This window comes from Salvelinus alpinus, chromosome 3 (assembly GCF_045679555.1).
Source record: "Salvelinus alpinus chromosome 3, SLU_Salpinus.1, whole genome shotgun sequence".
NCBI classification, from domain to species: domain Eukaryota; kingdom Metazoa; phylum Chordata; class Actinopteri; order Salmoniformes; family Salmonidae; genus Salvelinus; species Salvelinus alpinus.
In genome coordinates this window covers 71,824,721-71,850,105 of record NC_092088.1, presented here as the reverse complement: position 1 = coordinate 71,850,105, position 25,385 = coordinate 71,824,721, and the positions used below count along the sequence as shown (strand labels likewise).

The following is a 25,385-nucleotide window of genomic DNA, read 5'->3' as shown; positions in this document are numbered from 1 at the left end:
GGAGAATTGAAAATTCACAAAACAATGAATTTGGCAGTATTGAGATTATTATTATGTTTGAGTAAAACAACACAGCATTAGCCATGGCAAATGCATAGAATTGCAGAAAATTTGCTTTAAAAAACGGCAATATTTTCTCAGCTCCATGGAGAAATTTATAGAATTGCAGAAAATTAAATGCAAAAATGTGTCTAGGCCAATGGGCCTCCAATGTCATTTAAAATTCAGCCGCATCAACGGGCCGATTTTTAATTTCTGATTTATTTATTTCTAGGGCTGTCAAACGATTAAAATAATTAATCGAGTTAATGTATTTTGTGGTCTTGTAGCTCAGTTGGTAGAGCATGGCGTTTGTAACACCAGGGTAGTGGGTGAAATTCCCGGGACCATCCATGTGTAAAATGTATGCGCGCATGACTAGAAGTCGCTTTTGGATTAAAGCATCTGCTAAATGGTATATTATTAATGGCGACACACATCCATAAGTACTGATAAAGCTTGAAGCATTTTAAATGCGTGTAACTGTAGGAAAAATAAACTGTCTCTATGGATACAATAGAACAAAGAGCTTTTAAACTTGTCCAACAATTACCAGGACGTGTACTCCGAGCATGCGCTGACCAACTATCAAGTGTCTTCTCTGACATTTTCAACCTCTCCCTGTCTGAGTCTGTAATACCAACATGTTTAAAGCAGACCACCATAGTCCTTTTGCCCAAGAACACTAAGGTAACCTGCCTAAGTGACGACCGACCCGTAGCACTCATGTCTGTAGCCATGAAATGCTTTGGAAGGCTGGTCATTGCTCACATCAACACCATTATCCCAGAAACCCTAGACCCACTCCAATTTGCATACCGCCCCAACAGATCCACAGATGATGCTATCTCTATTGCACTCCACACTGCCCTTTCACACATGGACAAAAGGAACACCTACGTGAGAATGCTGTTCATTGACTGCAGCTCAGCGTTCAACACCATAGTGCCCACAAAGCTCATCACTAAGCTAAGGACCCTGGGACTAAACACCTCCCTCTGCAACTGGATCCTGGACTTCCTGACAGGCCGCACCCAGTTGGTAAGGGTAGGCACCAACACATCTGATCACCAACAACGATGAGACAGCCTATAGGGAGGAGGTCAGAGACCTGACCGTGTGGTTCAAGGACAACAACCTCTCCCTCAACGTGATCAAGACAACGGAGATGATTGTGGACTACAGGAAAAGGAGGACCGAGCACAGCCCCCTTCTCATCTACGGGGCTGTAATGGAGCAGGTTGAGAGCGTCAAGTTCCTTGGCGTCCACATCACCAACAAACTAACATGGTCCAAGCACACCAAGACAATCGTGAAGAGGGCACGACAACCTATTCCCCCTCAGGAGACTGAAAAGATTTTGGGTGGGTCCTCAGATCCTCAAAAGATTTTACAGCTGCACCATCAAGAGCATCCTGTCGGGTTGCATCACTGCCTGGTATGGCAACCCCAAGGCACTACAGAGGGTAGTGCGTATGGCCCAGTACATCACCGGGGCCAAGTTTCCTGCCATCCAGGACCTCTGTACCAGGTGGTGACAGAGGAAGGCCCTAAAAATTGTCAAAGACTCCAGCCACACTAGTCATGAACTGTTCTCTCTGCTACCGCACGGCAAGCGGTATCGGAGCGCCAAGTCTAGATCCAATAAGCTTAATCAAATAGCTACCCAGACTATTTGCATTGCCCCCCCCCCCCCCCCCCCCCACGCTGCTGCTACTCTTATTATCAATGCATAGCCACTTTAATAACTACCTAAATGTACATAATTACCTCGACTAACCGGTTCCCCCACACATTGACACATTGACTCTGTAATGGTACCCCTGTATATAGCCCCACTATTGTTATTTATTGCTGCTCTTTAATTATTTGTTATTCTTCTCTTTTTGGGGGGGATTTTCTTAACTGCATTGTTGGTTAAGGGCTTGTAAGTAAGCATTTCACTGTAAGGTTTACACCTGTTGTATTCAGCGCATGTGACAATTTGATTTGAACAATGTTATAAAAACACTAACCATCTGTACTGATTACTTTACACATAGGCTTTCACACTCCCGCCCTCCCACACCCTCTCTATTTCACTGGGCGAGTTAGTCCACCCCGGGCACCGGGCCATTCAAAACTAAGTTTGCACCTTTTTTTAGGCCATTCCATTGGTCCTTTAAATAAAGGTGAAATACAATTCTAATAATTTCTGTTTTTCTTTCTCCCCATCCAACAGGACAGCTAACCCGTCATAGTGGTCATCATGGATGTGTATGACCCTCAGACGCTAGGCATTATGGTATTTGGAGGCTTCATGGTCATCTCAGCCCTCGGCATCGTCCTGGTCTCCACCTTCTCCATGAAGGTAGCCTAACTGTTGTTAATATAATAATCATAATGTATACCATTTAGCAGATCCAAAGCAACTTAGTCATGCGTGCGTGCATTTTTCTTATGGGTAGCCCCAGCAGCACTCAAACCCACAACACTGGCATTGCAAGCACCATGCTCTATCTTCTGAGATACACTGTTGTTGTTGTTGTGGTGGTGATCATGTATTATATTTAACTTATGTTTTCTCATTCTTCTCCATGAAGGAGACCTCGTATGAGGAGGCTCTGGCCCAGCAGCGTAGAGAGCTGGGCAAGATGGCGCCTCCCAGCCAACTGACCAAGAAGGAGAAGAAGAAGGACAAGGTAAAACGAGATAAAACACACCTCAACTCAAATGCCTTTTTGTAGAATTATTCTAGCTGTGTGTGTGTGTGTGTGTGTGTGCCTGCATTTTAATGCACATACTGTAGCGCATTTTGATTGTCATATAATGTTAGTGTGTTCTAAATTAAATGTATTATTATAATCATTAAGGTATCTGAGAAGAAGAACCGTGGTAAGAAGAAGGAAGACAAGCCCAATGGGAAGCTGCCAGAATCGGAACCAGAGGAGGTCCCAGTGGCCGAACCTGAACCAACCCCAGCCCCAGAAATAGTCACTGCTCCTGCCCCTGCTCCTGAACCAACCACTCACCATGCTCCAGTTCCCACTGCCGTAGAGGCCCCACCTGCCCCTGCACCAAAGGAGAAGAAGAAGAAGGAGAAGAAGGTGGCTAAGGTAGAGCCAGCTCAGGTGGCCACCACCCCCATTGCCCCCTCCAAGCCTGCACCAGTCCTGGAGGCTGTCACCAAGGAGGTCCCCGTGATGGCAGTGCCCCCAGTGGGCTCCCAGCAGACTGCAGCTAAGGCTCAGGAGGCCAAGGCTCAGGAGGCCAAGGCTCAGGAGGCCAAGGCTCAGGAGGCCAAGGCTCAGGAGGCCAAGGCTCAGGAGGCCCAGAACTCTTCTAAGAAGAAGGTATCTTCCAAGAAAAAAGCTGAGTCTGGTAAGGAAGCTTTGTCTATTTTCAATGTATTTCAATCATTTTACATATGTATTATTTCACATAACTAGAGAGCAACACAACTGTTGATAATATACATTTATTTTGTGTGACCAACTTTCTATTTAGTTTGTCATCTTTTGGGAAAGGGGTTACAGGTATAACATTAGAAAGGGGTTACAGGTATAACATTAGAAGGGGGTTACAGGTATAACATTAGAAGGGGGTTACAGGTATAACATTAGAAGGGGGTTACAGGTATAACATTAGAAGGGGGTTACAGGTATAACATTAGAAAGGGGTTACAGGTATAACATTAGAAAGGGGTTACAGGTATAACATTAGAAAGGGGTTACAGGTATAACATTAGAAAGGGGTTACAGGTATAACATTAGAAGGGGGTTACAGGTATAACATTAGAAGGGGGTTACAGGTATAACATTAGAAGGGGGTTACAGGTATAACATTAGAAGGGGGTTACAGGTATAACATTAGAAAGGGGTTACAGGTATAACATTAGAAAGGGGTTACAGGTATAACATTAGAAAGGGGTTACAGGTATAACATTAGAAGGGGGTTACAGGTATAACATTAGAAAGGGGTTACAGGTATAACATTAGAAGGGGGTTACAGGTATAACATTAGAAGGGGGTTACAGGTATAACATTAGAAGGGGGTTACAGGTATAACATTAGAAGGGGGTTACAGGTATAACATTAGAAGGGGGTTACAGGTATAACATTAGAAGGGGGTTACAGGTATAACATTAGAAGGGGGTTACAGGTATAACATTAGAAGGGGGTTACAGGTATAACATTAGAAGGGGGTTACAGGTATAACATTAGAAGGGGGTTACAGGTATAACATTAGAAGGGGGTTACAGGTATAACATTAGAAGGGGGTTACAGGTATAACATTAGAAGGGGGTTACAGGTATAACATTAGAAGGGGGTTACAGGTATAACATTCAAAGTCATATTCATATATTCAGTTATCATATTTGCATTTGATATTTCCTAGTAACTGTTGGCTGCCACTCAAAATAAAAACAGAGCAATGCATACAAAGATTTGAGGCCAATTTCATTATAAAACATTTATTGGGTGTTAGTATGTGAACAAAGTTGAAATGAATAAATTGATGGTCAGGATTACAGGATGCCAAGGTAATGTTTTTCTGTATTCTGGTCCAGTTAAAGGATGATTGTTACATTTAGATCTGTGGGCCATACTTTTTTAATGGCTAGCTCAGAGTATGGGCTTTCCAATAGTTGATATGTTACAGAGATTAGTCCTTTAAGGAGACCAGATAGTCCGTTTACAAATTCCATATTGGACAGGTTGACAGCTGAGTTTCCCATGGAACTCCATAGGCCAGCATAGCTGACTTAAGTCAAAAAATATATATATATTAAAAAAATGCATCTTTCAGATCTTGGAGTGTCCTAAAATCATTACTATCCATGATATCGCCACGGGTACGGATACTGCATTGGGGCGATGTGAAAGGCCGTCCTCTCGATCGCAAGACATTATTGATAAATATTGGCGTGTGGGCATGCCTTTTAGATTCCTAGTTGCATATTTTTTTCAATTTTGTGGAAAATAGAACTTGTTTGAGCAATAATAGGGACAAAGCGTAGTTTACATTAAGCGATATCAATGAACACCACCTCTTCCAGTTCCATTTCTAACTAGTAGGCTATTTGATTTAGAAAACGTCTCCTGGATGCTGATTGACGCAATGCGGCGTGCCTGGACACAGCCCTTAGCCGTGGAATATTAGCCATATATCACAAACCCCCGAGGTGCCTTATTTCTATTATAAACTGGTTACCTACGTAATTAGAGCAGTAAAAACAAATGTTTTGTCATACCCGTGGTATCTGATATACCACGGCTTTCAGCCAATCAGCATTCAGGGCTCGAACCACACAGTTATATATCAGACAATATACAATGGGTATGATGCAAAACTACTTGTTTACTGTTCTAATTACGTTGGTAACCAGTTTATAGTAGCAATAAGGCACGTCAAGGGTTTGTGGTATATGGCCAATATACCGCACCTCCTCGGGCCTTATTGCTTAATTGTATAATAGACCGGACTATATCATATCTGCAGAGAGACTTGTGCTCCTACACTGCAGAACAAAGCTGTTTTCTCTGTGGTGGACTGATTAGAAAGAGGAATTGGTGTGCTCAGCTGAAGTTTGTCGTAACAGTGTTTGGGTGCCGGGTTCTAAAGGTATACACTGGAAGAAAGAAAAGCCTGCACTCACTGAAATATTCTTTAAGTTTTCATGTTTTTCTTTTTAGCAGCACATGTCAGAGCAAACGGACGCGTTTCGGCGGCATCTGACGAAGGCTGCCGTGGTGGACTCTGATCTTAGCCAGTCTAACTGGGTGTGGTCTGGTCGAAAGACTACTACTGCACACATTATGCAGGACATGGTCAGGGCCCAAGGCCTCTGTGTGTGTTGGGTTATGTGTGTGTGTGCGTGCCACCAAACAGAGTAGGTCTTCAAAGAAAAGCTTCCCTCATTCTGTGTGCCAGCTACTACAGCTGCACAACAACAACAGGACTACAATTACAGGACCACAAGTACAGTAGTTTCTCCTAGGGTTGTAAAATTCCAGGAACTTTCAATAAATTCCATGGTTTTCCCGAAATCCCTGTTGGAGGAATCCTGGAATCAGGAGGGAATAAGCAGGAAATCCGGAATCCTCCAACCAGGATTTCTGGAAAAACAGGGAAGTATGTTGTCTGTCTGTAGATGTCATTCTTCCTTATATGGGTTGTGTTTTTGTGACTGACAGACAGACCAACACAGGAAGTGAGGTAACTGCTAGCTAGGCTGTTAAAAACATATCTTTCTGTTTTTAATGAGTGGAAATGGTAGTCTAGGCAGGAACTACTTTAGCCAAAACACAAGCACTACTGTAACACTCTTACTACAACAATGACAACGTGTGTGTGGTACCCTGTTCAATTCTCAGTCTGTTCTTGGCTGCAGTAGCGCCCTCCTGCTCAGTGTGTGTATGTGTGCACAGCTCTGGCTCTGTTGTGCTAGCTGACAAAGCCTCTCAGTAACTCAGACAATAGGGAGTTTCTCTGGTGCCACAGGGGCTGTGTCTGCCTGGTACCACTCTGCCCTCTCAGCCAGGGTTTCAGCTGCCCAGTTCCCACCCACTCTGCCCTGAGCCATGGGAATTTACTCAGTCTCGTGATGACAAACATATTAAGCATATTAGACATACAGTTGAAGTTGGAAGTTTTAAATACACTTAGGTTGGAGTCCATTAACTCGTTTTTCAACAACTCCACAAATTTCTTGTTAACAAACTATAGTTTTGGAACATCTACTTTGTGCATGACACATACTTTTTCCAACAATTGTTTACAGACAGATTCTTTCACTTATAATTCACTGTATCACAACTCCAGTGGGTCAGAACTTTACATACACTATTGACTGTGCCTTTAAACGGCTTGGTAAATTCCAGAAAATGTCATGGCTTTAGAAGCTTCTGATAGGCTAATTGACATCATTTGAGTCAATTGGAGGTGTACCTGTGGATGTATTTCCAGACCTACCTTCAAACTCAGTGCCTCTTTGCTTGACATCATGGGTAAATCAAAAGAAATCAGCCAAAAATTATAGACCTCCACAATTCTGGTTCATCCTTGGGAGCAATTTCCAAAAGCCTGAAAGTACCACGTTCAAACAATAGTACGCAGGTATAAACACCATGGGACCACGCAGCCGTCATAACGCTCAGGAAGGAGGCGCGTGTCTCCTAGAGATGAACGTACTTTGGTGCGAAAAGTGCAAATCAATCCCAGAACAACAGAAAAGGACCTTTTATTTTACCGTTATTTTACCAGGTAAGTTGACTGAGAACACGTTCTCATTTGCAGCAACGACCTGGGGAATAGTTACAGGAGAGAGGAGGGGGATGAATGAGCCAATTGTAAACCTTGTGAAGATGCTGGAGGAAACCGGTACAAAAGTATCTATATCCCCAGTAAAATGAGTCCTATATCGACATAACCTGAAAGGCCACTCAGCAAGGAAGAAGCCACTGCTCCAAAACCGCCATAAAAAAGCCAGACTACGGTTTGCAACTGCACATGGGGACCAAGATCATACTTTTTGGAGAAATGTCCTTTGGTCTGATGAAACAAAAGTAGAACTGTTTGGCCATAATGACCATCGTTATGTTTGGAGGAAAAAGAGGTGAGGCTTGCAAGCCGAAGAACACCATCCCAACTGTGAAGCACGGGGGTGGCAGCATCATGTTGTGGGGGTGCTTTGCTGCAGGAGGGACTGGTGCACTTCACAAAATAGATGGCATCGTGAGGGAGGAAAATTGTGGATATATTGAAGCAACATCTCAAGACCTCAGTTAGGAAGTTAAAGCTTGGTCGCAAATGGGTCTTCCAAATGGACAATGACCCCAAGCATACTTCCAAAGTTGTGGCAAAATGGCTTAAGGACAACAAAGTCAAGGTATTGGAGTGGCCATCACAAAGCCCTGACCTCAATCCTATAGAAAATTTGTTGGCAGAACTGAAAAAGTGTTTGTGAGCAAGGAGGCCTACAAACCTGACTCAGGTACACCAGCTCTGTCAGAGGAATGGGCCAAAATTCACCCAACTTATTGTGGGAAGCTTGTGGAAGGCTACCCAAAACATTTGACCCAAGTTAAACAATTTAAAAGCAATGCTACCAAATACTAATTGAGTGCATGTAAACTTCTGACCCACTAGGAATGTGATGAAAGAAATAAAAGCTGAAATAAATAATTTTCTCTACTATTATTCTGACATTTCACATTCTTAAAATAAAGTGGTGATCCTAACTGACCTAAGACAGGGATTTTTTACTAGGATTAAATGTCAGGAGTTGTGAAACTGAGTTTACATACACCTTAGCCAAATACATTTAAACTTCCAACTTCAACTGTATTTAGCCTTCATTTATTGCCTTTTACCCCACAAACACCCCACGAAGACAACTGACTTCTGTCAAATATCAGTCAAACCTAATAGAATAGAATGCCCTACTAGGCTGCCCACAGTGCCCAGTTCCCTCCCCTGTTACTGACCAGGCCCTAGCCTGGTGGCAGTGTGAGAACCCACAATCTTACGATGGCAGGCAATCTGTATCAGACAGTAGGAATATTCCACATGGCCTTTTACCCCTTAACTTCCCAAGTTCTGCCAACATTGTATTCCTGTGCACAGTAACTGCCCTTTTGATAAGTGCTTTTCTCAGTAGGGAAGGATGTTTTATTAATAGCTATGATTTCCTCTCCTTACTTGTAGCAGCTGACTCTGGGTGCTTGTAATAATATGTAATAACATCTCTCTCCCTGTCGTGCTCTCTGTTTAGCCATAGCAGTGGACTCTGGTCTGGATTCCCCCCTGTACCTGCCCTACAGGGCCCTGGTCTCTACCGTTAGCAGTATGGTGATCAGTCAGGGAGAGGCCCAGCGCCTCATAGAGATCCTGTCTGACAAGGCTGGCATCAGACAAGACACCTGGCACATGGTACGACCTGTGGCGGGGATGGGAGATACTGTTGGGGGGGGTGACAGACATGTCAGTCTGGGGGTGGAGAGGGGTGATATGAAATTACTCTGAGGGGGTTGGGGGAGGACATCATGCATGACATTGTGGTATGACCCGGGATGGGAGATACCTTTGTGGAGTTGAAGGGGGGTTGACAAATGTAAGGCTTGAGTTGGAGGGTAGGGAATCTGGCAGGGCATCTAATACAATCTGGTCAGGACTGGATGGGAGATGAGGGGGTTGGACTGGGAGTGTGTGTGGTGGGGGGGGGGGGGGGTGGTACTGCATGGGACGGGAGAAACCACTGGGAGGGGTGGTGACACTGACACACGTTATGCATGAGGAGGATGGGTGATTGGTCAGACACTCACAAATACACTACAGTTGTTGATATTGATTGTGACTAACTTCCTGTGTGTGTGTGCGCGTGCTACTCAGGCTACTCAGAAGGGCGACCCGGTGGCTGTGATGAAGAAACAGTTAGAGGAGAATCAGAAACAGCTGGCAACTCAGCAAGAGGACGCCACCGCAGCCAAGAACAGACTGAGGGAACTCACCAAGGTAACACTCACGCACGCACACACACAATGCGCAGGAGTGTGTCACCGCAGCCAAGAACAGACTCTGAGAACTCACCAGGGTAAAAAAACACATTCTCACACATTGAGAATATCTCTGAAAATACTACTTATTTTACCACATAACTAGAATCCCCTCCCATGGATGAGTTGACCGATTGTTTACCACTGTATGTGTGTAGGAGCCATGGTTAGGGTCAATTCGAATTGAAGTCAGTCAATTCAGGAAGGGATTTGGAATTTCACATGAAATATTTTCAATTTTTTTAATCATTGAATTACTTCCTGAATTGACCCCAGTCCTTCTAGGAGCTGTCTGACAGTCTGTATTTCTCCTCCTGTAGGAGCTGTCTGCTGAGAAGTCCAAGGTGGCCAGTGTGGAAACCAGGCTGAGTTCCCAGCTCTCGTCCAGGGAGCAAGAGATGATCGCTCTGCAGGCTCGGATGCAGGCCTCCTACCAGGACCACGTAGCACAGACACAGAAACTCACCGCCAAGGTACTGTAAATAGAATAGAATGCAGGTCTGTCTCTTTCTGTCAGCTACTGTCTTTTTCTAATTTGAATTCAGTATACTTTATTGGATTTAAATTAGTTATGTAAAGATTTCCAAAGCATTCCAAGACTAAGTCAAAAGTCCCTCCCTACTCTCAGGTCATCAGTCTTCAGGAGCAGTTGGAGTCAGGTCCCACTGCCCAGCTGGCTTGTCTGCAGCAAGAGAACTCCATCCTCAGAGATGCCTTGAACCAGGCCACCAGCCAGGCAGAGAGCAAGTAGGTGTCTGTTCCTAACCTAAACCCTAACCCTGAATCAGGCCACCAGTCAGGCAGAAAGCAAGTAGGTGGGTTCCCGGACCCTGTCCCAAAACGTTTTAGTATTTGCCACTACGAAGAATATGTTTTGTTTTGAGAATGCAGATGTAAATTCGTATGGAACACAGTAAATTAGGATTACTAGGTCTAGGATTAGTGTGTCTGACTAAAAGACTGTCTACTGTGAAGCCTGCTCTGAGGTACACTACATGGCCAAAGGTATGTGGATTCTGCTTTTTCAGCCACACCCGTTGCTGACAAGTGTATACAATCGAGCATGAGGCCCATGCAATCCCCATAGATAAACATTGGCAGTAGAATGGATTTACTGAAGAGCTCGGTGACTTTCAACGTGGCACCGTCATAGGATGGCACCTTTCCAACAAGTCAGTTCGTCAAATTTCTGTCCTGCTAGAGCTGTCCCAGTCAACTATAAGTGTTGTTATTGTGAAGTGGAAATGTCTACGAGCGACAATGGCTCAGCTGTGAAGTGGTAGGCCACACAAGCTTGTTACAAGTAACAAGTAAAAATCGTCTGTCCTTAGTTGCAACACTCACTCAAGTTCCAAACTGCCTCTGGAAGCAAAGTCAGCACAAGAGCTTCATGAAGTGGGTTTCCATGGCCTAGCAGCCGCACACAAGCCTAATATCACCATGCGCAATGCCAAGCGTGAGCTGGAGTGGTGTAAAGCACGCCACCATTGGACTGGAGCAGGGGGAACGCGTTCTCTGGAGTGATGAATCACGCTTCAACATCTCTCAGTCCAGCGGATGAATCTGCGTTTCGTGGATGCCAGGAGAACGCTACCTACCCAAGTGCATAGTGCCAACTGTTACATTTGGTGGAAGAGGAATAATGGTCTGGAGCTGTTTTTCATAGTTCGGGATAGGCGCCTTAGTTCCAGTAAAGGGTGACCTTAACGCTACAGAATACAATGACATTCTAGACAATTCTGTGCTTCTAACTTTGTTTCAGCATGACAATGCCCCTTTGCACAAAGTAAAGTCCATACAGAAAAGGTTTATTGAGATCGGTGTGGAAGAACTTGACTGGCCTGCACAGAGCCCTGACCTCAATCCCATCGAACACCTTTGGGATGAATTGGAACACCGACTGCGAGCCATGCCTAATTGCCAAACATCAGTGGCCGACCTCACTAGTGCTCTTGTGGCTGAATGTGAGAAAGTCCCCGCAGCAATGTTCCAACATCTAGTGGAAAGCCTTCCCAGAAGAGTGGAGGCTGTTTATAGCAGCAAAGGGGGGACCAACTCCATATTAATACCTGTGCTTTTGGAATGAGTTGTTTGACGAGCAGGTGTCCACATACTTTTAGCCATGTGTATTTTCCTGACTGACCTGGCCTCCCTCTCTTTTCACTCCTCAGACAGAATGCAGAGCTTGCCAAGCTGAGACAGGACTGTGCCAGACTGACCAAGGAGCTGGGGGAGAGGAGTGAGAGCCTTCAAGCTGATGAGAAGGTCAAGAGAGGGCTGGAGACTAAGGTGTCTTCTGTAGAGAAACAACTTGCTCTACTGCAGGTAGGACTGGAAAACACATGCACACGCGCACACACGGATGCACACGGACACACGCGCACACGGACATGGAAACGCACACGGACATGGAAACACACACGTTCAGACTAATGACAACATCTGGAGAGGGCTGGAGGTACTGGCCCTGCTGCTATAAGTAGTATCGCACCAGATTTTGCTAGTCTGTTCTGTGACCTAGGAAAATGTAACATTCTGTAAGTAGTTGTCATGACTTTACTTTCATTAATCTGATGACTGTTATTTATCTAATCAACTAACTGTTTAATTGTTACCCGATTTTTAAGTTAATCATGTAACAATAAACTAATTAGGAATTTGGGGCACCACGAGAGCGGTTGTTTAAAGAGTTACCATGTCCCGAATTAAACTCTAAAGGTCTTTACCTATCATATCCATAAAACAGTTAACGTATTAATCATAACCTTGTATCATATCATCATTCGGAACAGTTGTATCTTCCAGCAAGCTCAGTCCGATGATGCTGTGACACCGCCCCAGACCATGACAGACCCTCCACCTCCAAATGTATCCCGCTTCAGAGTACAGGCCTCAGTGTAACGCTCATTCCTTCGACGATAAACGCGAATCCAACCATCACCCCTGGTGAGACAAAACCGCGACTCGTCAGTGAAGAGCACTTTTTGCCAGTCCTGTCTGGTTCAGCGACGGTGGATTTGTGCCCATAGGCGACGTTGTTGCTGGTGTTGTCTGGTGAGGATCTGTCTTACAACAGGCCTACAAGCCCTCAGTCCAGCCTCTCTCAGCCTATTGCGGACAGTTTGAGCACTGATGGAGGGATTGTGCGTTCCTGGTGTAACTCGGGCAGTTGTTGTTGCCATCCTGTACCTGTCCCGCACGTGTGATGTTCGGATGTACCGATCCTGTGCAGGTGTTGTTACATGTGTTCTGCCACTGCGAGGACGATCAGCTGTCCGTCCTGTCTCCCTGTAGCTCTGTCTTAGGCATCTCACAGTACGGACATTGCAATTTATTGCCCTGGCCACATCTGCAGTCCTCATGCCTCCTTGCAGCATGCCTAAGGCATGTTCGCGCAAATGAGCAGGGACCCTGGGCATCTTTCGTTTGATGTTTTTCAGAGTCAGTAGAAAGGTCTCTTTAGTGTCCTACGTTTTCATAACTGTGACCTTAATTGCCTACCGTCTGTAAGCTGTTAGTGTCTTAACGACCGTTCCACAGGTGCATATTCATTAATTGTTTATGGTTCATTGAACAAGCAGGGGAAACAATGTTTAAACCCTTTACAATGAAGATCTGTGAAGTTATTTGGATTTTTATGAATTATCTTTGAAAGACGTTTCTTCTTTTGCTGAGTTTACATGGTGTTCAGGTCAGGAAAACAAAAACATTTCTTTATTGAAGACTATCAGAAAGAATGTTGGTACTTATTTATTTTGATCCAAAGCCATGAATGAGTGAGTCACTCAGCTTTATGTAGGTGACAAGGCTATATGACTGCGCCATCGACTTGATTATTTAGCAGACATCACTTGCTTATATTCAGTCAACACATATCTTAAGAATATAATTGAGCATTTTGTTTCTCTTAGAATAAAAACCTTTGTAACAATAGTTTTAGTAAATAATACTGACGAGTAGAAACAAAATGATCTGTTTCTATTTGGTTTGTCGCCCATTCATTGTCAGTTAGAGCTTTTGGGTCCCTGGACGCTGGACTGGAGCAGTGACGTATGGTACCGTACTAAACCACAAATGACATCTAAAACACTCTGTGCAACCACTGTACGTCCATGGTCTTGGCTAAATGACTCATGGCATTTTGTCTGTCATATTTAGGGTGATCCTAAGTTGATAACTACATGATAAGTCTACATCTGTAAGGCACTAGATTTGGACCGTCTACAGGGATGACCAATGGACCTCTGGGGAGAAACTGGTGATTAATGTAGCTTTAGAGTCGAAGGGCTTCAGGGTCTATTTTCAACTTTAGCAAGACTGGTATTTTGCTCGGACCCTTAAGTGATCCTAGTATAAATCCTCATTTAAAATGTTTTGTGGCGCATGTGCGTTTATGCTTGCACAAGTGCACATGTCAAGGGCAAGAAAACTAAGCATCCTGGTAGGCTGCATCCTGGGCAGAATGAATCTGACGTCATCAGATCATTTCCATGTCAATGGAAATCAGATCATTTCCGTGTCAGTAAGAATCGGTGCTGACCTCAAGCCATATGCCAAGAGGACCTGTAGTGGTTTTACTAAGTGTCTTACACCATTGTAGTCGCGAAAGATATGAAGGAGTCTATTTCAAAGCTATATTATCCATGGAGGAGATAACCTCACGACGGAAGTACTGAACCAGTTGTATGCGGTGTGAACATGGTTCATGACTTCTAATAACTTTCCTCCTGAATGGAGGGTTCTATTTATTAGTGGCATCTGTGTTAACCATCAGAAGAGTGTTTTGGAGATTCCCTTACACGTGTTGCAATCTGAGTGACTACTACCGCTGTTATCAATGGCAATTCGAATTGTTAGGTCTCTAACCTTCTTACTGACTGTTGCTGGCATTGGTACCCAAGGGGTCCAGCTACCCTACCAATTTATCCCAAAATGTTATCCTACCGGAACACATGACTATAGCATTTTACTAGTAGCATTGTAGTTGAGACTACACATGGCAAGAAATTATTATTGTTGCCATTTTGTTTTTGGAGGTAGAAAGTCCACTGGACTTATTTTACAACGAGTGTAACACCTCTGATGTCAGATGTATTCTATAAGTTTATCCCCGTCGAGGGGCTTGTCCACTCCTCTGTTCTCGTGGGGAAGTTTACAACTTGATTTGTTGGGTGATCGGGTGGCCTCGTACAGTGTTGCACGTAGTCTCGAACCTTTGAACGGCCCCTTTGTACGAGTTGTCAGCAGTCACATTGTTAGTAGATTGGCTGTAACCTTTCAACCAAATCTCCTGGTGTTTGTGCTTCAAAAAGCTCAGTGGTTGTCGTGGCCTGCCATTAACCACAGTGTCTGCGTGTGGCAACCATTCCAGTACCTGCAAGCTGAGAGGAGGATATCTTTCGGCGATATCGCACAGTGTTTCACCAGTTGGAGTCACCGGGTTAGTGGCGGGACTGACACCGTTAGTTTCATTGTAAGGCGTTTCAGTCCCTCTCAAAGCAGAACATGTATCATCGGAAGCAGAGTCCACTCTGAACGTTGATGATTTGTTTCCTGAGACGGCCGCGGTGCTTGCCGAAGTATCTGAAGGACAAGAGAAGTTAATCTTAGATACAGTATCGCATGACTCCAAGGAGGAGGAAAGTTGCTCACTCACGGAGACTGCTGGCTCGAAATCATGAAAAGAATAGCCAATCAGGTTTGATTGTGACGAGATATCGTAATATCTGCTTGAGTCAGATTCTCCACCAAGGTATCGAAACGTCTTTTTCCCCCAGGGGTCTTTTCAACCGATACTCCTTGTGGATGACTATTGCAGCCTGCGTTAGGAGAAGACAGTGTGGTCATTAGAGATGGCACTGTTAACTGTGACCACAATTGGTTGTTTTTTCAATCCATCAGTGGGACCAAACGATCCATAAAGTCTGCTCCGAGTAGCAGGTGTTCAGTTTCGAGGCTGGTAACATACACAGGATGAACAAGCGATACGTCATGGAAGTGTAGTTTCAGCAGGAGTCGCATTGTGAGAGGCGAGGTAGTCTGAGTGAAACCTCAAAGTTTAGTTTCTCCATCGTTCAGCTGGGTTCAAAGCCCTTGTGAGATCATTGAACAATGTTGGAGAGATGAGCGATATTGTTGAGCCCGACTCATTTAGCACATCACAGGTTGTGAGGTATCCCCACAAAGTGGAGTGATTGTTCGCAACGGCGTGATGTCATAGTGAAAAAAGATTGACTTGTCAGCGTTTGAGTGGAACTGGCTATTGCGATGTTGTTTACCTTGTGCGTTGCAACATTTGTATCTGAGGCTATAGTCAATGCCCGTGGACTTGTTTCTTGATCAAGCGGGCCCTGGATTGGGTTTCGAGTAAGAGCGGGAGTAATTTGATCGTTTTACATCCTCGCGAATGGAGATAATTTTGGCGGACCTGTTCTCCGGCAAATCCACGACTAGTCATGGTGACTTATCTTTCTCATTTTGGGCGCTTTTGTACATTTCTTAACAGAGCTTCTAGAGAGCATCGGTCTCTGATTTGATCATCATTGAACCCTTTGTTACCCTTGTGCCCTGGCACTTTGTGTGGGTTGGGTGCAGAAACGTAAAGATCAGGTTGATTGTTGCGGTAGTTGTTTCGCTGGCAACGTACTTTATAGTTATTTTGACCGCGGTGGTTATTGTTATTGTGGTTTTGTGGTAGATACCGTTGTTGTGCGTCATCTCTCAATGCTCCTATCCCTGATTACGCACCGTCTAACTGGAGTGAGTGCTCCTGCTCAATATTCAAACCTGAGATGTCAGATCTATTAGCGCGACTCACTTTTGATGCCTCAAAAGTTCTGAGATTGTCAAACCAACGTGGGCTCTAGGGCCCAAGTATCCCCACTTCGTTAACTACATGTTCGACAGAAACATATTTGTTTGAATGGTAATATCTCTTCCATTCCTGTTTCAGTGAGTAGGCAGTAAGCTGAATGAAGCCGATGATAGTATGCTTGTGGGTGTTCATTCCAAGCTTGTTTGACAGTGTTAGCCAGCAAGCTGTCGTGTTTGCGATTCACAGAACCACTGAATCCTATATTCAAAGCCGTGGCAAGTTTTACGTAGTCGTTTTGCACGTGTTGCTGTTGTAGACGGATGAACCTTGTCACGTGTGTCTTCGACGTTCGCTTCAACAGGTAAAGCCTGTCAGTACCCGTAGTGATCGGGTAGCCATCCAAGACGTCTTCTATGTCTGCTAAGAACGTCTGTGTTTGGCTTCCCTGGAACGGGGTCAAAGGTGCAGAAGTTTATGTTTAGACATTCACAGAAGTAGCTACAGCATAACACAATCCTCCAAACAGGAAAATGTAGGCTACACCTATCCTAGTGCTAACTGAGGAGCGATTGACTTAACACAAGCAGTCATATTTTGATAACTCTCGGCTGACAGAAACTACAATATGAATTAGCTAATAGCAATGACTATTTATAATTAATCACATCATGGGTGAGGTCACCATTGATCAAAACACTTTCTATAAATCGAAAGTAATCCGACGATGGGTAGTTTTTGTGCGCCGCCATGTTTGTTTTTTTCGGTCTGTTTATAGTTATAGCATGTTGAAGGGGGTGTGTCGTCTGCGATCATTCACTTCCGAAAGTTTACCCGAAAGATGAGTGAACCATTCCTTCACCTCCATTATAATGTCTTTGGTCTGACATACACCCAGAATGCATTGTATAATGTCAACAAACATGGCACCACACATACATATAGCTGGCAAATAGCTTAGCATTAGCTCATTATAATCAGTACAACGTTCAAAAAAGTATTTTACACACGTCGTAGGTGTCCATTTAAAATGTATGCAATAATCGGAATGCATTATTTGTCACCAGTACTTGAAACCGTGAATAAAACTGTAAATACATTACATACATACAGCGCCGAATACAACATCCGGTGCCGACAGAGATGGCCGCATTGCTTTGCGTTCAAAGGAAACTATGCAGTATTTTGTTTTTTTATGTATTATTTCTTACATTGTTACCCCAGGAAATCTTAGGTTTTATTACATACAGCCGGGAGGAACTATTGGATATAAGAGCAACGTCAACTTACAACCAGGAATACGACTTTCCTGAAGCGGATCCTGTGTTTGGCCCACACCCAGGACAATGGATCGAATCCCAGCCGGAGACCCAAAACAACGGCGCCACAGGAGGGGCAGAAGAAGTGGTCTTCTGGTCAGGCTCCATAGACGGGCACATCGCACACCGCTTCCGAGTTTACTACTCGCCAACGTCCAGTCTCTTGACAACAAGGTAGACGAAATCCGAGCAAGGGTTGCCTTCCAGAGAGACATCAGAGATTGTAACGTTCTTTGTTTCACGGAAACGTGGCTCACTCGAGACACGCTATCGGAGTCGGTACAGCCCCCTGGTTTCTTCACGCATCGAGCCGACAGAAACAAACATCTCTGGTAAGAAGAAGGGCGGGGGAGTATGCCCTATGATTAACGAGACGTGGTGTGATCTTAACAACATACAGGAACTCAAGTCCTTTTGCTCACCTGACCTAGAATTCCTTACAATCAAATGTCAACCGCATTATCTACCAAGAGAATTCTCTTCGATTATAATCACAGCCGTATATATCCCCCCCCCCCCCAAGCAGACACATCGATGGCCCTGAATGAACTTCATTGGACTCCGGACTGTAAACCGGAAACCACATATCCTGAGGCTGCATTCATTGTAGCTGGGGATTTTAACAAAGCTAATCTGAAAACAAGACTCCCTAAATTTTATCAGCGTATCGTAAGCACTACCAAGGCGGAAAAAATCCTGGACCATTGTTACTCTAACTTCCGCGACGCATACAAAGCCCTGCCCCGCCCTCTTTTAGGAAAATCTGACCACGACTCCATTTTGTTGCTCCCAGCCTATAGACGGAAACTAAAACAGGAAACGCCCATCTCTGGTCGGACCAGCGTTGAACAGACCTATCTGATGCCACGCTTCAAGATTGCTTCGATCACGTGGACTGGGATATGTTCCGCATAGCGTCGGACAACAACGTTGATGTATACGCTGATTTGGTGAGCGAGCTTATTAGCAAGTGCATCGGTGATATTGTACACACAGCAACTATTAAAACCTTCCCCAACCAGAAACTGTGGAATGATGGCAATATTCGTGCAAAACTGAAAGTGCGAACCACTGCTTTCAATCAGGGCAAGGCGACCTGTAACGTGACCGAATACCAACAGTGTAGCTATTCCCTCCGCAAGGAAATCAAACAAGCTAAGCGTCAGTATAGAGACAAAGTAGAGTCGCAATTCAACGGCTCAGACACAAGAGGTATGTGGCAGGGTCTACAGTCAATCACGTACTACAAAAAGAAAACCAGCCCCGTTGCGGACCATGATGTCCTGCTCCCAGACAAACTAAACAACTTCTTTGCTCGCTTTGAGGTCAAGACAGTGCCAACGACACGGCCCGCTACCAAAACTTGCGGGCTCTCCTTCACCGCAGCCAACGTGAGTAAAGCATTTAAACGTGTTAACCCTCGCAAGCCTACCGGCCCAGACGGCATCCCTAGCCGTGTTCTCGGAGCATGCGCAGACCAGCTGGCTGGTTTGTTTACGGACATATTCAATCAATCCTTATCCCAGTCTGCTGTTCCCACATGCTTCAAGAGGGCCACCATTGTTCCAGTTCCCAAGAAAGCTAAATGACTATCGCCCCGTAGCACTCACCTCCGTCATGAAGTGCTTTGAGAGACTAGTCAAGGATCATATCACCTCCACCCTACCTGACACCCTAGACCCACTCCAATTTGCTTACCGCTCCAATAGGTCCACAGACGACGCAATCGCAATCACACTGCACACTGCCCTAACCCACCTGGACAAGAGGAATACCAAGAGGAATACCTATGTAAGAATGCTGTTCATCGACTACAGCTCAGCATTTAACACCATAGTACCCTCCAAACTCGTCATTAATCTCGAGACCCTGGGTCTCGATCCCGCCCTGTGCAACTGGGTCCTGGACTTCCTGACGGGCCGCCCCGTCAGAGGGTAGGAAACATCTTCACCCCGCTGATCCTCAACACTGGGGCCCCACAAGGGTGCGTTCTCCTGTACTCCCTGTTCACCCATGACTGCGTGGCCATGCACGCCTCCAACTCAATCATCAAGTTTGCAGACGACACTAGTGGTAGGCTTGATTACCAACAACGACGAGACGGCCTACAGGGGGGAGGTGAGGGCCCTCGGAGTGTGGTGTCAGGAAAATAACCTCTCGCTCAATGTCAACAAAATAAAGGAACAGTAGTGGAGAAGGTGTAAAGTTTTAAGTTCCTCAGCGTACACATCACGGACAAACTGAAATGGTCCACCCACACAGACAGCTTGGTGTCAATAGCGCCTCTTCAACTTCAGGAGGCTGAAAAAATTTGGCTTGTCACCAAAAACAATCACAAACTTTTACAGATGCACAATCGAGAGCATCCTGTCGGGCTGTATCACCGCCTGGTACGGCAACTGCTCCGCCCACAACCGTAAGGCTCTCCAGAGGGTAGTGAGGTCTGCACAACGCATCACCGGGGGCAAACTACCTGATCTCCAGGACACCTACACCACCCGATGTCACAGGAAGGCCAAAAAGATCATCAAGGACAACACCATCTGAGACACTGCCTGTTCACCCCGCTACCATCCAGAAGGTGAGGTCAGTACAGGTGCATCAAAGCTGGGACCGAGAGACTAAAAAACAGCTTCTATCTCAAGGCCATCAGACTGTTAAACAGCCATCACTAACATTGAGTGGCTGCTGCCAACATACTGACTCAATCTCTAGCCACTTTAATAATGGAAAATTTTATGTAAAAAATGTATCACTAGTCACTTTAAACTATGCCACTTTATATATATACTATTAATCTCAATAGTATATACTGTACTCTATACCATCTACTGCATCTTGCCAATGCCGTTCGTCCATCTCTCAATCCATATATATTTTTATGTACATATTCTTATTCATTCCTTTACACTTGTGTGTGTGTATAAGGTAGTTGTAAGGTAGTTGTTGTGAAATTGTTAGATTACTTGTTAGATATTACTGCATGGTCGGAACTAGAAGCACAAGCATTTCGCTAACCTCGCATTAACATCTGCTAACCATGCGTATGTGACAAATAAAATTTGATTTGATTGAAGTCGGAAGTTTACATACACTTAGGTTGGAGTCATTAAAACTCGTTTTTCAACCACTCCACAAATTTCTTGTTAACAAACTATAGTTTTGGCAAGTCTGTTAGGACATCTACATTGTGCATGAGACAAGTGATTTTTCCAACAATTGTTTACAGACAGATTATTTCACTTATAATTCACTGTATCACAATTCCAGTGGGTCAGAAGTTTACATTCACAAAGTTGACTGACTTTAAACAGCTTGGAAAATTCCAGAAAATGATGTCATGGCTTTAGAAGCTTCTGATAGGCTAATTAACATAATTTGAGTCAATTGGAGGTGTACCTGTGGATGTATTTCAAGGCCTACCTTCAAACTCAATGCCTCTTTGCTTGACATCATGGGAAAATCAAAAGAAATCAGCCAAGAAAAATAATTGTAGACCTTCACAAGTCTGGTTCATCCTTGGGAGCAATTTCCAAATGCCTGAAGGTACCACGTTCATCTGTACAAACAATGGCATGCAAGTTTAAACACCATGGGACCACGCAGCCGTCATACCGCTCAGGAAGGAGACGCGTTCTGTTTCCTGTGCGAAAAGTGCAAATCAATCCCAGAACAGCAAATTAACTTGTGAAGATGCTGGAGGAAACCGGTACTAAAGTATCTGTATCCACAGTAAAACGAGTCCTATATCGACACCGCTCAGCAAGGAAGAAGCCACTGCTCCAAAACCGCCATAAAAAAGCCAAACTACGGTTTGCAACTGCACATGGGGACAAAGATTGTACTTTTTGGAGAAATGTCCTCTGGTCTCATGAAACAAAAATATAACTGTTTGGCCATAATGGGGCGGCAGGTAGCCTACTGGTTAGAGCGATGGACTTGTAACCGAAAGTTTGAAAGATCGAATATCCGAGCTGACAAGGTGAAAAGCTTTCATTCTGCCCCTGAACAAGGCAGTTAACCCACTGTTCCTAGGCCATCATTGAAAATAAGAATTTGTTCTTAACTGACTTGCCTAGTTAAATAAAGATAAACAAATATATATATATATATATGTTTAAAGAATAATGACAATTGTTATTTTTGGAGAAAAAGGGAAAGCTTGCATGCCGAAGAACACCATCCCAACCGTGAAGCTTGGGGGTGGCAGCATCATGTTGTGGGGGTGCTTTGCTGCAGGAGGGACTGGTGCACTTCACAAAATAGATGGCATCATGTGGTAGGAAAATTATGTGGATATATTGAAGCAACATCTCAAGACATCAGTCAGGAAGTTAAAGCTTGGTTGCAAATGGGTCTTCCAAATGGACAATGAGCCCAAGCATACTTCCGAAGTTGTGGCAAAATGGCTTAAGGACAACAAAGTCAAGGTATTGGAGTGGCCATCACAAAGCCCTGACTTCAATCCCATAGAAAATTTGTTGGCAGAACTGAAAAAACGTGTGCGAGCAAGGAGGCCTACAAACCTGACTCAGTTACACCAGCTCTGTCAGAAGGAATGGGCCAAAATTCACCCAATTTATTGTGGGAAACTTGTGGAAGGCTACCCAAAACGTTTAACCCAAGTTAAACAATTTAAAGGCAATGCTACCAAATACTAATTGAGTGTATAAACTTCTGACCCATTAGAAATCTCTACTATTATACTGACATTTCACATTCTTAAAATAAAGTGGTGACCCTAACTGACCTAAGACAGGGAATTTTTACTAGGATTAAATGTCAGGAATTGTAAAAAACTGAGTTTAAATTTATTTGGCTAAGGTGTATGTAAACTTCCGACTTCAACTGTACATACATACATACATGCATACATACATACATACATACATACAGTAGAAAGAACAACACGATATACAGAAAATAAGGAACTTTGATGGGAACGCACGCGTGTCCATAGTTATTATTTGCCAGCCAGAAAATGTTCCAATTCGTGCAAGACTGTGCAAATATCTGCATACTTGATCTGCGCAAACATTGGTAAAATGCTTGGGCTCTCCTTGAAGAGAGAACTTTGTCCGGCTCAGTAAAGCCTCAAACATAAATTGTCCACACCGCTGAAAAGGGCTACTTCTATGTAAATGAATGAAGAGACGGAACACACCTCAATTCAAACTGTTAGAAAATACAACTTGTTAGAAAATAATTTTGACAAGTTGAAACACAGCCTATAGATAATTAGCAGGCAGCGCATGTTAACTGTCCTGTTGCGTAATAATCACATTTTGGAACAGTGAGTGCATTCTGACATCACGTGCATAAAACAACTCGCGCTGGGGGCGACCGTTAGAGATATTTGGAACTCGCGTATGAAAAGGTTAACAAAAACATACACAACGTAAAGGATGGAGACTTCGTACATGTAGTGTGTATATACTTTTCAAGTTACAGTATTTCCTTTAACATTTGTCATTTTGTGATGTCATTACATTCTTCTTTAGATCACCTCTGACCATTCCTCACGTTCTATATTAGAAATATTGTTCCAGTATTCGCTTTAGAACGTGTTAGAGTTTCAGCGAGAAACGTTCCTGTGTGAATTTGGAGAGGGAGAAAGCTGAACGTTCTAATCCCTGATTTACAACAGGGTGTGAACTGTCAACCAACCACCAGTCTGGCTGAAGTCATCTACTGCAAAGCTGATCCGACCCATCCGGATCCTCACAGGACAGTCATGACATAGTATTGCACTAGATTTAGCTAGTCTGTTGTGTGATGTAGGAAAATGTTACATACTGTAAGTGGTATCGCACCAGATTTAGCTAGTCTGTTGTGTGATCAAGTAAAATTAGGAATTCCAATATATCCAAGGGTATGTTGAACTGCAAGGCTGCACCCTAGTTCTAGAACTGCCAGTTTGCTGTGAGCCTTCGCCTTACCCACCGGCTGGTCCCCCACCCCTCTAAACCCTTACCCACCGGCTGGTCCCCCACCCCTCTAAAGCCTTACCCTCCGGCTGGTCCCCCTCCCCTCTAAACCCTTACCCTCCGGCTGGTCCCCCACCCCTCTAAAGCCTTACCCACCGGCTGGTCCCCCACCCCTCTAAAGCCTTACCCTCCGGCTGGTCCCCCTCCCCTCTAAACCCTTACCCTCCGGCTGGTCCCCCTCCCCTCTAAACCCTTACCCACCGGCTGGTCCCCCACCCCTCTAAACCCTTACCCACCGGCTGGTCCCCCACCCCTCTAAACCCTTACCCACCGGCTGGTCCCCCACCCCTCTAAAGCCTTACCCTCCGGCTGGTCCCCCTCCCCTCTAAACCCTTACCCACCGGCTGGTCCCCCACCCCTCTAAACCCTTACCCACCGGCTGGTCCCCCTCCCCTCTAAACCCTTACCCTCCGGCTGGTCCCCCACCCCTCTAAACCCTTACCCTCCGGCTGGTCCCCCACCCCTCTAAACCCTTACCCACCGGCTGGTCCCCCACCCCTCTAAAGCCTTACCCTCCGGCTGGTCCCCCACCCCTCTAAACCCTTACCCTCCGGCTGGTCCCCCACCCCTCTAAAGCCTTGGCCACCAGCTGGTACCCCACCCGTCTAATGCGCGTCTCTGATGGCCTTGACATCATAGAGCTGTGTGTTGAACTGGAATGCAGCCACACAATAATGGGGCTGAATGACCAGCTGGTTGGCAGGTTGGTTGCTGACTGGTTGGCTGGCTCAAGGGCTGACTAATTGGCAGATTGGCTGGCTGGCTGGCTGGCAGGCACCAGATGGAATGTGTGCTATGTGCCCAAGCAAAGTTTAAAACATTACTAGACACCAGCTGTGTTTAGTCCATTCGGTAAATCCTAATGGAATGGTGTGTGTACTATTATGAGGTGTGTGTGTGTACTATTATGGGATGTGTGAAGTGAGTGAGTCAATGTTTTACTTCCTGGCAGTCAAGAGTTCATGTTATTTAATCATTTAATTATCATGTCCTCCTGGATCAGTCCCGAGGTTTATCAACAGAATGTTACATGCCCATTAGTGAATATACACATGTCACTATCCTTAGCCCTCCCAGATTCTAGTCTTTCTCTTTTGCTCTCTCTCTCTCTCTCACACACACACACACACACACACACACACACACACACACACACACACACACACACACACACACACACACACACACACACACAGCAGTTGTATACCTATTACTAACTCTCTGTAGCTGGATAATAATGTAGATATGTTTTGTATTTAGCCCTCTGCTGCCCTCTGGTGGTTAGTAACATACAATGCGCCCCCACCCTTCATCCTCAGGCCAGACCCTGGGAATAATGTCATACTGTTATAATCATAGAAATACAATCTCATTCTAGTTGTGGTCATATCTTACCCTGAGCATGTGGTCACAATGCTTACTGTAGTATGACAGAATTTTAAAATATGTCTAACTCTACCTCAGGCCAGCCGTGTAGAGAGTGAGCAGGTGCTGCAGAGGAGGCTGGAGGAGATTAGTGAGGAGTTGAGGAGTTCACAGAGCACCCTGGAGAAAGCCCAGCAGGACTCTACCACCCTCTCAGGTAAGACATTATTCACGTTTCGGCCATGTTTGTTCGAATTCCAGTGGACTAACGGAGTATGAAGCGAAAATGCTCAATTGAAACTTTCCTCAAATTTGATCATTAAATTGA

At 44.8% G+C, this 25,385-nt stretch overlaps 1 protein-coding gene across 13 annotated transcripts in view; it reads left to right on the top strand.

Moving 5' to 3' along the window:
* The window catches only part of LOC139571256 (ribosome-binding protein 1-like), a 59,981-nt gene that overhangs the window by 20,887 nt on the left and 13,709 nt on the right, over nucleotides 1-25,385 (top strand). For all 13 annotated transcript variants that reach the window (XM_071393939.1, XM_071393946.1, XM_071393941.1 and 10 more), the window contains exons 2-10: nucleotides 2,261-2,389; nucleotides 2,622-2,720; nucleotides 2,892-3,399; nucleotides 8,795-8,952; nucleotides 9,412-9,534; nucleotides 9,896-10,048; nucleotides 10,204-10,322; nucleotides 11,747-11,900; nucleotides 25,157-25,274. In XM_071393939.1, the coding sequence (XP_071250040.1) occupies nucleotides 2,288-2,389; nucleotides 2,622-2,720; nucleotides 2,892-3,399; nucleotides 8,795-8,952; nucleotides 9,412-9,534; nucleotides 9,896-10,048; nucleotides 10,204-10,322; nucleotides 11,747-11,900; nucleotides 25,157-25,274 (1,534 nt within the window). In that variant the 5' untranslated portion in view covers nucleotides 2,261-2,287. The remainder of the gene's footprint in view (nucleotides 1-2,260; nucleotides 2,390-2,621; nucleotides 2,721-2,891; nucleotides 3,400-8,794; nucleotides 8,953-9,411; nucleotides 9,535-9,895; nucleotides 10,049-10,203; nucleotides 10,323-11,746; nucleotides 11,901-25,156; nucleotides 25,275-25,385) is intronic.